General features: G+C 48.9%; 1 protein-coding gene across 3 annotated transcripts in view; it reads left to right on the forward strand.

Annotated features, from left to right (window-relative positions):
• The first annotated feature begins 4,110 nt into the window (after nucleotides 1-4,110).
• Nucleotides 4,111-15,971, forward strand: part of LOC147708584 (uncharacterized) — a 111,678-nt gene continuing 99,817 nt past the window's right edge. Inside the window, exon 1 of one of the 3 annotated variants that reach the window (XM_086927257.1) lies at nucleotides 4,111-4,459. In XM_086927257.1, the coding sequence (XP_086783383.1) occupies nucleotides 4,436-4,459 (24 nt within the window). In that variant the 5' untranslated portion in view covers nucleotides 4,111-4,435. The remainder of the gene's footprint in view (nucleotides 4,460-15,971) is intronic. The other 2 variants (XM_086927258.1, XM_086927256.1) reach the window with 2 other exon arrangements.

The following is a 15,971-nucleotide window of genomic DNA, read 5'->3' on the forward strand; positions in this document are numbered from 1 at the left end:
GGTCCCCCTACTCAAACCTGGCAAGGAGGGCAATGACCCGGCGTCTTACCGACCGCTTTCGATGCTTACGGTTGACTACAAGATTTTGAGCAGCATACTAGCATTGAGATTGCTGGGTCACATGAGCTCCCTAGTGCATGACGATCAAGCGGGATTCATCCCCAAGCGTAACACGATGATGAATATCCGCCGCCTGCTCCGCCTGCTGGAGGAAGCCCACGCTGAGGCCCCCTGTCCCTTAATCCTCTCGATTGACCTAGAGAAGGCTTTCGATAGCTTAGAATGGGAATACCTCCGCAGAGTGCTTGGTCACTTTGGTCTGGGGGAGGGGTTCCTGCGATGGGCCACGGTACTATACGCTTCGGCAATGGCCAGAGTGCGATCGGGCCCACTGATTTCCCAACAATACCCAGTGGAACGGGGCACAAGGCAGGTTGCTCGTTGTCCCCCCTGCTCTTTGCGCTCGCGGTGGAACCCCTGGCGCTGTCGATTCGAACTGGGGCCTACTACAGGGGGTTGCAGACCTTGACGGGGCAGCAATACATTTACCTCTATGCCGATGACCTGCTACTTTTTCTTGAGGATGCAGGCGATGCCTTGGCCGGGGCCGACACAGCACTTACGACCTTCGGAGAGCTTTCGGGCCTTAGGGTGAACTGGGCCAAAACTTGCCTGTTCCCGGTTCGAAGGGGGGAGCTCCGACCTGACACAACCAGGGTGATCAGATGGGAGCCTAGCTGCCTTCAATACCTAGGGGTGTACGTTTATCATGACCCTGCTGATATCCTCGACGGCAACATCTCCCGTTGTATTCGGGCACTGAAGGGCAGTATGAGCTTTTGGGCCACCATGCCGCTGTCGGTGGCAGGACGCATTGCACTGCTGAAAATGGTGGCGCTCCCTCGGCTACTATATTACTTTAGGACGCTCCCGATCTGGGTCCCACCGGCCACGTTCCGGACCTTGAATTCAATGCTAGTGGCGTTCCTCTGGGGATCGGGCCGCCGTAGAGTGGCGCTTAAGACCCTGATGAGACCCAAAACGGAACGGGGGTTGGCATTACCCGACTTTGAAAAGTACTATTTGGCTGCCCAGCTGCAGACTTACACCCAGGAGGTAGCGCAAGAGTTTCGAGGCCCGGAGGAGGAACGAGGGCGCGGTATACCCAGGCACGTTCTATCCTATATTGCACTACAACAAAGGTTAGTCTTGAGGGACCTCACGCATGAAGAACGCACCATACGGTTGTGCTGGAACTGGGTGATTGCCGGGCGGGACTGAAACGCCCGTATGCCCCGGAAATCCCGTTGGGGATGCTCACTGCCTTGCCGCATGGTGGCGATTGGTCACGGTTACGGCTTTGGGAAGACGCGGGGTTACAACTAGTAGGCGACCTTTATGAGGACGGAGTGTTGCTGCCCTTTCAGGTGTTTCTGGACCGCTTTGACATCCCCCGGGGCGATTTCTTGCTTCACGCGGCGGTCACGAGGGCAATCCAGGCGCACTGGCAGAAGGGTTTTGAGGAACCACCGACGTCAGCGGCGTGCCAATTTGTCATGATGTCGTCGGGGACGGTCAAAGCAGTAACGTGCTTGTACTCCAGGATGGTCAACGAGAGGCTACCCCCACTGGAGACACTCAGGACCCGATGGGAGGCTGACATAGGGAAAGACATCCTGGAGACTACGTGGGCGCAGCTGATGTGCCTAGCCTGGAAAGGTACGCGTCACGCTCGATTTCAGTTGGTTCACTTTTATATACTGCATCGGGCCTACTTGAACCCGGAGAAAATACAGAAATATTTTGCCTCGGACGCGGCGGCTTGCCCCAGATGCCGGACGCTCGGGGCTGACCTCATACACATGTTGTGGTCCTGCCCTGCGTTGTCCTTATACTGGACGCTGATAGGGGACACCCTTATCGGGATTACTGGGAGGGCCCTGGAGTTTGACGCCGCGGTGGGGATCCTGCATTGGTTCCCTCACACTCCCAAAAACAAAATCTCTAGTAAATGTATTGACCTGGGGCTAATACTGGCGAAGCGGGAGATAACCAGACACTGGAAGGCACGGGTTGGTCCAACAGGCACTAAATGGCGCAATGAACTTCTAAAATGGGTTGCGGGGGAGAGCACCCTGAGGTATCAACTGGCAAGGTGGCAGCAGAACGAGAAGGCGTTAGAGGCAGCACAGGAGTGGGAGACATTGGTGCAGGCCCTGCGCGATCATAGCACATCCAGTGACTCCGATAGTGATGAAGATGAACAGCCTCCGTCCCTGTAGAGATATTTAGAGGCGGAACTTCCATTAAGAAGGAAAAGGTTTCCTACCACAAGCTCTTTGCATGCACACTAGCGCACTGATGGCGGGGTGGGAGGGGGGAGGCAGATAGAGGGAAAGGGAAGCGGCGTAAGCTTCCACCGACATCGAAGATTTTTCATACTGTATGCTTGGTACTTAGTCCTCTGGGGGGGTTGGGTCAAGTGGGAGGGGTGGGGTGTTTTCAAGTTGTTTAGAAAAGCAGAAGAGGACCTTTCATTTATTTTGGTCAACGCCAGAAGACCACTAGACCCTCATACATTGGTTCAACGTAAACGCCCCCCAGCCTCCGGGATGTGGGCTGAATGGCTGTGTGTTAGTGGTATTTCTTTACCGGGGTTTCTTTCTTTTATTTGTCAATGATAATGTGTCAACGGACCGCCATGTAACTTTGGCTAATTCCTGCAATAAAAATATATTAAAAAAAAAAAACAGTACATGGGGGTATTTCTAAAGTTTTGTTTGAAATAGTTGGTTTTATTGTGATAAGATACTTTTTGGGGATCTTGAATTGCAAATGGGGATTTTTCTTGATATGCCAATATTTGTTCTTATGGAAAAAATTATGCTGTTTACCTGTCTTAATAAAGTGAACTTTTCTGCTAAGATAATAACAGTGAGTGGATTGTTGTTATTGCCCGAAGTGGTATTAACCCCTTCCATGCTGATGACAGAATGGTTCCGTCATCAGCATCGGTTGAGCTGTGCTGATGACGGAACCATTCCGTCATGACTCCGCCCGCGCAAGGCGGAGTCAGCACAGGCGGAAAATACGCCCCGCACGGAAGGGGTTAAGGGAAGAATGGGAGTGATTGTGTGATACTTATGGATGCAAACACTGAAAACGCACTTTGAGGCACCAAAATACTGGCCATTGATTTGACGTGTGTGGTATTCTTAGTTGAGCTGAGCCTTCCTTCTTATATTGTATACTGTGGCTCATGCATGTGCATAGTGTTCTAATGTAGAATCTACTCTGTTTAGAATGTTTGGCCTCAAGCTGAAGTCAGTTGTATGCTGATCTTTAGAGGATGAGGTCTCTAGCTTAGAGTTTACAATAAAACTCTCTTTAACTTTACCTCTGCCTTACTGCTCGTCATTTCATTGACTACACTACAACTTGCTCATAAGAAAGTGTCACTCGAGGTGTCACAATTTGGCAGCAGAATGTCACTCATGCGCACTATGAAATCATATTAGAAATGTCACTCATAAGCTGTCACTGTTGGCGACAAGTAAACCAGTGCAGATTTAATAATATATTCATACACGCCAGCCACCAGACCCCAAGGACTCCCGAAATTGCCTCTGCTTCATTAGAAGTCAAGGGGAAAATACAATCTCCGTTTTTTCCCAAATATTCCAAATTCCTGTTCTCAAATGTTGGCATGTATGCGTATTTTTTCTTGTTGCCCATTGCTTTGTAGCAGTTATTTAAAAAAAAAAAAACACTCCGACCCTTGTTTCTCTGTGTGATATCAACTCTTCGCCTCCAGTTCGTGGATAGGTCGCAATAGATGTTCAGCAATTACACCCCTGATCGAGGTATACTGCTAACAACCTTAATATTAACTGTCATGCTTTTTCAAATGTAATTTAAATCAGTAAGCCTAAATTGAAGTGATAAATTCCAGAGTTCCCGTTTTTACCTAAAGGCTGTGAGTTCTTTCCAGTACATGTTTAAATCGTCTTACGAAAAAAACAGTAGTGCTTCCATTGCAAGATGGCTACTATATTGTCGAAATCCCGAGTGCAGACTGGAAAATTGTTGTACTTCCACTGTAGTCTTCGCTGTGCAGCGCTGCCTAAGCAGGAAATAGTGACACGTTCTAAGCGAAGCGTTGATTGGTTGACTGAAGCCCCATGTCTCCCCTCTTCCGTATGCATCTTCTGTGACGGGGGTGGTGTTGTTGAGCTTGTCCAGCTGATTCCTCGGTCTGTAGGCATGTGCAATGAAAAGGACACGGGAGAGCTCAATTCGCGTTCTTGTTAGTTCCGTTCAACGGGGGAGAGCCAGGTGTACCGCAGGCATCTGATGCCTAGAAGTCACCTGTTGCTTAGTTACAACCCTGACATTGCAATTTCACCTGAAAAATACAATCTCAATAAAGAGAGAAATGTTGCTGCAAGATTCACAGAAGGTGAGTAGCGTGCATGCAGTACAAAGGATGAATGAAGAAAACAAAATGTTATGTTGAAAATTAGCATAAATTCAGCAATTCGTTGTATGTTTATGTCCGTATTTACTGTGAATGGCTTAATATATCTTAAATAAATTACAGCTTGTTAAAGCAACGTCAACGTCACATTCAGTTATGTCACACCTTTGTAACATCCCTCTTGTAGAAGGGATTAGTTTATTTTACAGGCAAGGCTGAGATTCAGTCTTTGCTACATATAAGAATATAACTTTATGAGTGCAACGTGTTTATTTCTTAACCATACCCACGCTTACTTCAATTAATCTCTGAGCAATAAAAAGTAAATGTTTGAGTCAAGTGAGTCTATTTTTAAAGCATAATCCATACATTTGTAAACTTTTAATCATGTAACATTAAATACTGTACAGATTTGATGTACAAATAAATATAAAATCCATGAACAGAATTTTTTAGAAGTTTTAGAAGCTACGCTATCTTAACGCTGTCATGTGAATTTAGAACTAGTGAAGTTAGTATAATCAATGATACATAAACTGAAAGACAATTATCTGAGATACATTTAAAAATGTGACATGGTGCATGAGATTTATGATTCTATTTCAGGACAGGAGGCTCCGATTATGCTTAGTCTCATTTCTTTACTGACACATAGCAGCCAATCACATTACAGTAAAGAAAAACAAAACAATACGTCACGTATGAACTCAGGGCAACCATAGAGTACACCCATAGTATATAAACAGTCTCAGAGGTAACCACTTCCTCTTTCTTTGCTGCTCCGCAGCCAGTTAAGTGCATATTTCTTATTCTCTGAATGTTTAACTTGTATTGAGAGTTTCATTAAATACCGCTTTGTGCGCGCTGTTTAATATTGCTTTGGCGCTTATTTTCGCGCTCTTACTGCCGTCTTGGTCGTCGTTCCTTACACTCGGCCGGCGCGTCGGTGGGAGCGTGTGTCACCTCCCGGGGTCGGGCACTTGCTGCCGTTTGTCCCGTATTTTGGTGGAGGGAGTTGGGGACTGTCCTGCCTCGCGCGCGTTCAGCGCGAGTCGGCTTCTGAGCTGTCGGGCGAGCCGTGTGTCTGCGCATGCGCGACCTTTGTCCCTAGGGGCTTTTCCTCGCGCAGCTGTGTTTCTGTCAACACAGCGCCGGCTCCTGAACGCGTCTGTTGACGTTTGCGCCCACTGCCTGTCAGCTTGTCCCTTTCGACGCCGGAGCTTGGAAAAAGGTCCCGGTTGTGAATTTGCATAGGCTTTGCCTAGAGTGGTGATTTTTTGGTCGGCAAGCCTCCCTCCACGCTCTAATTCTGGTGTTCTAAGCAGTTTTTTTTACTGTTTTTCTTGCTGACTGTGAGGTTTTTTCACTCCCTCGGACTGTGTCACTGACATACCGGATTCCTTGTCACCTAGTGGGCTGAATTACTACACTCCCAGTGTACCATGAGTGGCTCCTATCATTTTGAGGAGGAAGGTGACTTTGAGGAGGAGGGGTCTGACTTTTTTGAGCAGGACCTGGTGGAGGCACTCGACAAAGGGGTGCAGCTCTCTATGAATAGGGCAATGGCTCGCGCCATTACCCCCCTGAAGCGCCATTTGACGCAATATGCGCAACAGCAAGGTTGGCTTCCCTCAAAGAAGTCCTCATCTCCTGGTAATCCCCATTCTTCGGATTTTAGGAAGTTGGCTCGTTCCTTGTCCTCTAAATCCAAGGCTGTCCCTGTATTGGTAGAGAGCGATGACCATGATGCTTCCTCCTCTTCGTCGGAGGTTTTGCCTCCTCCCCCCAAAAAACGTAAGTGCAAAGAACATTTTGTGGATGCCTCCTCGCGGCCTCCTGTTTTAACTTTTGAGCCCGAGGATATTGTGCACCCGAATTCTTCCGCCTGGCTTCCTTCCCCGGCTGTGGCTGACTATGTTCAGCAATATATCAGGCACCCTTTTGACAAAGATGTTCGAGCGCGTCTTCGCTCAGAGTGTCCGCGACCAGATTTGGCGGACAACCTGGCGGACACGCCGGAGGTCGACCCTACTATCCTTACATACATGACCAAATTTTCCAAGGACCCCAAAAAGGGTCTAGATCGTTCCTGGCGGGCTTGTCAGGATAAGGTTTTGGACCTTTTAGGTCCAATCACTAAAATATTGGACCTGGGCTTCCGGGCCAAGGAGACATCCTCCACTGTCGATCCTGACGAGCTCATTCAGTGGGCACAGCGAGCCGTCTGTTTTTTAGGGAACGCCAACTGTGCCCTCTCGAGTGAACGCCGGCGTTCTATTCTTCTAAAACTGGACCCGAAGTTGTCTGAACTTTCTTCCTCGGAGGCAGGTGCTGCTGCTCAGGGCCTTCTTTTTGGTCAATCCTTTTTGAAGGAACTCACCCATTTTGTCAGCACTTTTAGTAGTATTGACAAGGCACAGGCCACTTTGAAGCGGGCCATGCGTCCGGTTTTTAACAAGGCCGGACGAAGCTGGGGACGGTCGTCCGGCCGCGGTCAATACCAATCCACTCAACGTGGGAACCAGTCCCAAAAGGGAGGCCATCAGGATTCCGGTTATGCCCAGCGGTCTCACTTCTACCCTTCCAAAAAAGGACGTGGACAGTTCAAGAAAGGAGGTTCAGGTGGCTACTCCGGCGGACGTCAAGATTCCGCCGCTTCAGGTGAGGCTTCTTCCTGCATGCAGTGTTGTTCTGGGGGGCAGGATCCGCCATTTTCTAGCCAATTGGCGCGCAATCTCAGGCGATGCTTGGGTGCTGGAAACAGTTCAGGGATTCAAAATCGAATTTTATCATCCCATTCACCAATCTCGTCCTCCCTTCCCTCTTCACTTCTCAAAGGAAAGTCAGGAGTTCATCACAGAGGAACTCAAGTCTCTGGTGTTGAAGGGGGCCATTGTGCCGACAGTCCGTCATCCGCAGGGCTTTGCCAGCTCGATCTTTCTGGTGGACAAGAAGGGAGGAGGTGCTCGGTTGGTCCTCAATCTGAAGGATTTCAATGCGGGGGTAGTTTACAGACACTTCAAGATGGAGGGTATCCATCTGTTGAGAGACCTCTTGAGGGAACGGGATTGGATGGTTCGTTTGGACCTCAAGGATGCTTATCTTTCGGTCCCGATCTTCCATCCACATCGCCGTTTTCTGCAGTTTCAGTGGCAGGGGACTTGGTATCAATACCAAGTCCTTCCCTTCGGCCTTTCGTCGGCACCGTGGTGTTTCACGAAGCTGTTACGTCCTGTAGTGGAATCGCTCCGCAGTCGTGGGGTCCGTTTGATCATTTATTTGGACGACATCCTCCTTCTGGCGGATTGTCCGGTCCGACTAATGACCCATCTGGACTGGACCATAGACCTTCTCCAGTCCCTCGGGTTTCTGGTGAATGTTCCCAAATCTGTGCTTCACCCTTCTCAGGTCATCGATTTCTTGGGGTTCAGAGTCAACTCCATCACTTGTCAGCTGCTGCTGCCCCAGCAGAAGATTCGCTATATCAAGAAAGAATTGAATTCCATTATCTCGAGTCCGACTGTGTCATTGAGGTTGTTAGCACGAGTAGTCGGGCTTCTGGCGTCTTCTCTGCAAGCAATATTTCCAGCGCCGCTACATTATCGAGCCCTTCAACGCCTGAAGATCCAGCATCTGCAGCGGGGCCTCCGGTATTCCGATTTGATACCTCTCTCGGAGGAGGCCAAGCTGGAGATGCAATGGTGGTTGGATCACATGGAGGCCTGGAACGGCAAAGCCCTCTTCGGCTCCTCCCCGGAGGTTGTGATCGAGTCGGATGCCAGTCGTTGGGGTTGGGGAGCCCGCTGCGGTCCGGTCTCGACGGGGGGACGGTGGTCTCAGCGGGAACTTTCGCTCCACATCAACTGTTTGGAGTTGCTGGCGGGGTCTTTTGCGATCAAATGCCTGTCGCCTCTTCAATCCCACTGTTGCATCCTTCTCCGGATGGACAATATATCCGCAGTGCGTTACATCAACAAGCTGGGGGGTACTCGGTCGCGATTGTTGGCGGAGATTGCCAAGGAGTTCTGGCACTATTGCCTCCAACACAAGATCACTGTTATTGCAGAGTACCTTCCCGGGTCTCGCAATATAGTGGCGGACTGGAACTCCAGACATCTGAGGGACTTCAGCGACTGGAGACTCCACCCCAGGGTGTTTCGCCAACTACTTCGCAACTGGGGTCCGTGTCTGATCGACCTCTTTGCGTCCCGGCTCAACGCCCAACTTCCCCAGTTCTTCAGCTGGCGACCGGATCCGGAGGCTCTTGCCACCGATGCTTTCCTTCAGACGTGGCCGACATCCCTCTGTTATGCGTTTCCCCCATTCATGATGCTCCCGAGGGTTCTGGCCTACGTGACGCGCTTTCAGGCGGAATTGATTCTGATTGCCCCTCTCTGGCGGGCTCAACCGTGGTTCCCTGTTCTTCTAGAGATGGCATGCGACCTGCCCTTTCTTCTTCCTCAGAGAGCGAATCTCCTTCTAGATCCATTGCAGAATCCGCATCCCCTGGTTCAGTCAGGCTCCCTCCTTCTCCTGGCGTGGCGAATTTCGGGGAACGTTGGACGGTGCCAGGCCTTTCTGAGGACGCTGCCAGATTCCTCAGCAATGCCTGGGCCCCTAACACTCACAAGCGCTACAGAAGTTCCTGGAAGCGTTGGAGTGATTGGTGTGCTCAACGGCAAGTTGATCCCACATCGGCTGATATCTCTTTGATATGCAATTTTTTGTCCTCTCTGTCCTCCTCTTCGGGTTTGGCTTATTACACAGTCAACAATTTCCGTTCCGCCATCTCGGCGGGTCATCTTCCTGTCGATGGCAAGCCAGTTGGGGAACATCCTCTCGTAGCCCAACTTCTGAAAGGTATTCGTATGGCTACTCCTCCTAAACCTAAATATGTTTCCCTCTGGGATGTTTCTGTGGTACTACGTTTTCTAGAAGCTTGGCCGATTAATTCCTTATTATCTCGTAAGCAACTTTCAGCCAAGCTTACTATGTTACTGTGTTTGCTTTCCTGCAAACGCATTTCTGACGTCCGCGCTATAGATCTAGCGGGTCGTAGTTTCACGCCTGAGGGTGTTTCATTTCGCCTTTCCCGGCGCACAAAAACTAACACGGAGGTCATTTCGTATCCTTCTTTTCCGGCTCGACCCAACCTTTGTGTGGTTCAGTGCCTTAAGGAGTATGAGGTGAGTACTTCTCTTTATCGATCTGATATGCAGGGTCAATTGTTGATTGCTTTGCAAAAACCCTTTCGTCCCGTTGCTCCAGCCACTTTGGCCCGTTGGGTAAGATGGCTTATGGAGGAAGCGGGCATTGATGTTTCTGTTTTCGGGGCTCACTCGGCTCGGGGAGCCATGGCCTCTAAGGCCTTTTCATTGGGGGTCTCTTTATGTGACATTATGAAAGCGGCTGATTGGTCATCAGATTCCGTGTTTAAGACATTCTATTTCAAGCCTGTTCCTACTGTTGCTTCTGTTGTGGTGGATGAGCTTTGAACAAGCATAATCGGAGCCTCCTGTCCTGAAATAGAATTCAAAATTTGCTAACATTCGTGCCAAGAATTTTCAATTCTATTAAGGACAAGGAGGCGAGGATTATCCCACCCTTTGTATATGCATATATCTATTATATTGTTACTCTGCAATGCTACATAAGTTCTTTTCTGATGAAATGTACTGAATGCTTTAATTTTTGCTCTACCCACCCTTTATTTGCTCATGATTACACAGGATGTGTATTACGGCTTTGTGTCTCTTTTCAGGCTCTGATCCCAAGTGAGGTTCCTCCGGACCCGCCATTGTGGAAGTTTTGCTGCGAGTTTCTACTCCTCGTGGGACTTCTTCTATTCCTGTGGCTTTTGGAAGTTCCTCCTCCTCCTCGTTCGGATGTTGGCCCTTTCGGATGATGTTCTCCGTGGATTTTCTGATGTTCAATTGGTTCTTCCTACTGGATTTGGACAAAGAAAGAGGAAGTGGTTACCTCTGAGACTGTTTATATACTATGGGTGTACTCTATGGTTGCCCTGAGTTCATACGTGACGTATTGTTTTGTTTTTCTTTACTGTAATGTGATTGGCTGCTATGTGTCAGTAAAGAAATGAGACTAAGCATAATCCTCGCCTCCTTGTCCTTAATAGAATTGAAAATTCTTGGCACGAATGTTAGCAAATTTTGAATTCTTAATAACCCCCAGTCTGCACATTTGTCACACACAATTCAGGGAGCCATGGGGCAAGCACAACTGGTCCTCAGCTGTGATGTTTTGGGGCTATTTGCCTAATGATGATACAGGTCTCCCGTTGTCAACAAATCCACTTCTGGACTCGGGTAAGATACGTTGTTTGGGCTTTCTAGGTTAGAGGTCAGCGACATGGTCTGCCTTCGGCACAGCGTGTGTGGTGATGGCTGGAAGGGGGCGGGGGAAGGTGGGGAGGAGTTAAGAAATAAATAAAAAATAAAACTTACCTGCTGGTCGCCGTCGTAAGCTGCTGCATCTCCTCGCAGGAAACAGGAACAGCAAGTCCCCAGGCTTCCAGACTCCCATAGCCAATCACAACGCTGCTGATAGCAGCATTGTGTTTGGTCTGAGCGCCGTGAAACCGGCGCTCAGAGGGTGTGTGGAAGCCTGGGAATGTTCTCCACAGCCTGGATGGAGAACCTGCAAAGTGTGCATGACTGTTTGGCTGCCCCGAGATGGACGGCCAAACAGTATGTGGCCTTTAGGTGCAGCATCAACCACTCCTCCTACCTGTGACACGGGGAGCCCAGCCATGCCCGCCATAACCTGACGGCAACTGGAATACTAAAAATAAAATGATAATAACTTCAGTTTATTATCATTTTATTTTTTCCATTGAACTGCTTTAAGGCAGTGGGGCGATGCACGTCTGCCTTAACAGAGGAGCCGCTACTGAGTGTGTGATGCACTGTAATCCACCTCGGGCACTGTTTCTTGATTAAGTGGCACAGCCTACTAGGAGATAGCTCTTTGGTGCAGCGCAACAATCCTCTTGAGCACAGTTCTTCAAAGCGGTGGCACAGTCTGCTCAGACACATTTTTTCAATGCAGCATCACAGTTCTCTCAGGCACAGTTGTTTGATGAAGTGGCACCGTGGGCTTGGTCACAAATCTTCGATGCAGTAGGCACAATCTTCAGGGTCTGCCTATAACTGTCCTCAGTCTAGCTGTTCTGGCAGACCCACTCATCCCTCGGGTCAAGCTGCTTCTGGTTCTCTCTTGAGAGACACACCAACTGCAGGATTTGTAGGCTTTTTACCTATATCAGAAGGCAGGTTAGGTTTTGGGTGCTTCAGGTCAGAAGAACGGCTTCTTCCTTGCAGGCAAGACTTCAGGTGATGTACCCATCACCTCTCGAAATATGGCAGTCAGGCTCTGGTTGCACAGCAGTTCTCTGAGTACTCTGCAAGGCACTCACTCCCTTCCTTGCTCAAAGAGAGCTTAGAACTGGAACAACACATGGGTCACTGACTACCACTATTATAAAGTCAAAATTGACTGAAGAAGTGGATATGCACTTTAGCACTTTCTGAACCGGGTAGTGGTGATTCTGATCCATCGGAAATCCAGGGGTGAACACTTCACACAAAAAAAAAGAAATTTCAAATGGGCCCATAGACACACTCAATTTCCCTCGTTCGTTTCCGCTGGGGAAATCAAGTTTTTATAATTTCACTACAATCCTGATTAGTTGACTCACTTTAATCTCAATATCATTTGAGAACCTTTAATGTCTAACTCATCTTCACGGATCAACACTCTTCTTTTGGTCAATGGACCATTAGTTGAGTAGTTGATGGTGATATGAACAATTAACTAACTAATTTACAGATTCCAGTGAAATAACCACAGTCCCACTTAGGGTGACATACTTTTATGCTAAAAGTGATGAATGGAACGCTTGAATCAATATTAGCCACTCGTAATTAATCGGAGCTGCATCACAGTTCATCATTATTTTGCACTCCATGCCACCTCAGTTTGGGCCAACCCATATGCAAATGAGTCTTGACCCTTCTCCAATGGGAACAGTCCAGCCTGAACTTCCAGAAACAGATTTTGTGTAGAGAAATGCTCTTCATGGCAAGGTAGTCTCCAACTTGAAGCATCTATATCAGAGACACAAACAGTTGTGAGCTTTCTTTGCCTGGGTATTAATGGCCACCCTAAGCATTAATCAGGGAAAAGACAGAGACACAAGACTGGCTTCAACTAATGGGGTCTCCTTCACCTTTACAACAGTGCCCACAGGCCCACCCTTCCATCTACTATACGGCAGAGATGCACAAAGGTTAATCAGCAGGTCCTCTTAGATAAAGGCCTAATTGAATTTCAAAAGGAGCCTTGTCTCCTCTGTCCCAACCTCAGTGTCTAGGTCTCCTCCTTCCATATTCAGGAAAGTCAGCGATACACTTCTGCTGCCTGGGAAAATACCTCACCTCCATCTTGTGGACTGAAGCAGTAGATCACAGAGCGCTGAGCTCTGCTGGAGGACGCGAGTGAGACGGCGTGTTTGACAGGCAGCGCCACAGATTTTGACCCTTCTCGGTCTCTCCGGCCGCTCCGCCTCTCCCCCGGTGCGAGCGGCTTTCAGGCTGGGGGCTTGGCTGTTCCCTGCACCACCGCCCGTCCAGTGCAGAGCGCGGGAGCGTGACCGCTGGTGGCCGCCAGAACTCGTGGCCTTTGCAGCAGCGGCCGCGGGCAAAAACCGGGAGCGGCCCGGTAGCGGCGGGAGCCCTCGGCAGGCAGCCGGCTGGGGCCACGAGAGCTCTTGGTCAGCTCGGGGTCAGTCTGGAAAGCGGCGGAGGATTGCAGCAAGGTTCCCTACAGCGGCAGGAGCATTCCAGAAGCCGCGGGAACACTCAGCAGCCCAGCCCAGGAATATCCCGGTAAAGGCGGAAACTATAGCGAGGCCTCCCTGTAGTGGAAGTATTCAGGTGAGAGCCCTTGGGCGACCAGGCTGCGGTAGCAGTAGCAGCCAGGGCTACCCCAGAGGCGGCGGGAGTCGCAGGAGCCACTGAGACCAGCCTGGAGATTACTGAACTTCCCCCCACTCGGCATCTGTATCAACGGCACTAACGAGGGAGGCGAAGCAGTGGGTGCCCGGAGCTGTGGTGCCTGGAAATTAAGGCATTTGATCATCGTCTGTGCGAGTGAGACACGCCACGTGAGAGCTTCCATGGGCGAGAGCAGCTAAGCAAGGTGAGTCAGTCTGACGCACTGATTCCCTACTGCCCCCTTTATCTCGCCACATCACCCCCCATCTCTGGCTTCTCCTATATTACCAAATTTACTCACGTAGAAGCACAGAAGCTCAATACAGAAGCTTAGCAGTAGCGCTTATTGACACTGATATTGACATTGATAGCGCTAACTTCAATTAGAGACGGAGTATTTTTGTTGGATTTCCTGACTGCCGTGGACCCTTGAAGGAGAGGACTCGTCGTCGAGGGAGTTTAAAGGGACAGAGCCCACTTTGGGTGCCGCTTCCGGAGTGAAGACACCGGGGACAGCTTGTTGTGTGCGGACGTTGTGCTGTTTGCGGCGGAGGGGGGTTGAGCCGGCGACTGTGAGCGCTGCAGGCACTCCAACATCCAGGAGTCCCTGCGTGACCGGTAACACCTGGTCAGCGTTCCCCAGCTCGGACCCGCCCACCACGCTCACTACATAACTGATAGAAGCCCCCGCAGCGCGGGAGCGCGCAGGAGCGCCGGGCGAAGCCCGGGCAAAGGGCGGGCCGTCTGTGGCCGTCAGAGGCCGAAGTAGGCTGGGCTGGGCCCACTCATTTTCCTTTTTATTTTCGTTTGTTCTATTATATTGTTTGTTTCCTCGTTTTGGCATAGACATTGACTCTTTTCTGGATAATTTCAGCTCCATATAGTTTTTTATGCTTAAACTTTTATAGTGTTATTTTACTTATTTATCTGCTTGTATTTAATACTGTATTTGGCTTCTCCCTGACTTGAAATATTAACATGACAGCTAAAAAGCTTCGTTCAGGGAGACTCTTGGTAGGAAGGTCTTGTGCAAAGACTAAATCTAAGCCACTTCGCAATAAGGATGTCCAAAACCTGCAACTAAAGGGCCAGTGTCAGTTATTCCATTTATGGGAAAAGTCTAAAGATAAGAATACGACAACGGGGGTTGGCTCGGAGCAACTTACTGCAAATAAGGATATTGATGTCGTCCCTTCCCCTGTGGGGACGCCTAGGCTGGCTCTGGAGGGTCCGAATATGGAAAATAATTTAGCCGAGAACTCACAGGTTTGTGAGGGAATTAATCCAACACAATTTACTGCTTCCCATAACGCTAAGTCGCCCGCTCTCAGAGTTGAGTGTGTGCAGCAGCATAATATTTCTTCAAAGTCTGGGATCAACTTGATACATGAATTAGTAGGTGGTTCCCACCCAAGGGAAGTAGGTAATGAGGACTCTCAACTGCTAGATATTGACTTGGAGCTTTGTGGGCGGTACTTAGTAGAGGGATCTTTGAAATTATTTGAGGCCACTAAGACCCAGTTCGTCTCTACCCCGTCAGGCCTTCAATTTTATAGTAGTACCCCTTCTGTTAAATCCCAAGACATATCCTTGCAGTCCAACATCTCAAAGAGTCCCGAGCTGAACATATCAGGTATTCATCTAACTTCCTCCCCCTGTCCAGGTAGACCTGATAAACCCATCTCCGAGTCCCTGATCGCTTTAGAACATCTGTTGTCCTCTATATTATTGTTGTTGGGTAAATTTGTGGGTAGTTCTGATTGTGTCCTGGAAACAGTTACCCAGATACTGAAGGTCCTATTAGATAAATCTTTGGAAAAGGTACCCTGTTTTGATCCTCATGTTGGTTGGCAAGGGCCTAAATCCTGTACTGATATTTCTCCAGGAACCAAGCCCTTGGACCCCCTTCATAATTCAGCCCAGAATGCCCCGGCTGTTTCCATTAGAAACGAGCTACTTTCAGCCCCTAAATCTTCTGCTTATAATTGTATTGTGGACTCTGATCTTGAAGTTGTAGAGGAAACTGGTGAAGTAGCTGATTTAAAACCTGATAAAGAGCTCTTCCCTATTTTTGTCCAAGAGACTAAGGAGAAGGGGGAAAAAGCAAAAATGGAAAAGCCTAAAAGGATTAGAGGAAAAAAGAGGAAACCTATCCGCAGATATAGAAAAAAGAGGCAGAGACAAATAATTTTTGGGGATTTTCAAGACCCGCATATTAAGAGTGATGAAAATAACTCTCTGCCCATTACTGCTGCGATTGAAGATGGAAATCTGAGGCAGGGTTCAAATACGCAAATAGACGACGTTCCAGTTCCCCCCTTAGAGTACAATGACATCATCTCCAGTTGTACGAATCCTAATTCAGGAAGTTCTAATATAGGTTTGGGGAGGTCAATAAATCTTATTCCGATAGTGAAGATGATAAAACCTGCTCCTAGCGTAGCATCTGCCCTTAATCCAACGGCTCCTTCTTTTTATGC

This window comes from Lissotriton vulgaris, chromosome 6 (genome assembly GCF_964263255.1).
Source record: "Lissotriton vulgaris chromosome 6, aLisVul1.2, whole genome shotgun sequence".
Lineage (NCBI taxonomy): Eukaryota > Metazoa > Chordata > Amphibia > Caudata > Salamandridae > Lissotriton > Lissotriton vulgaris.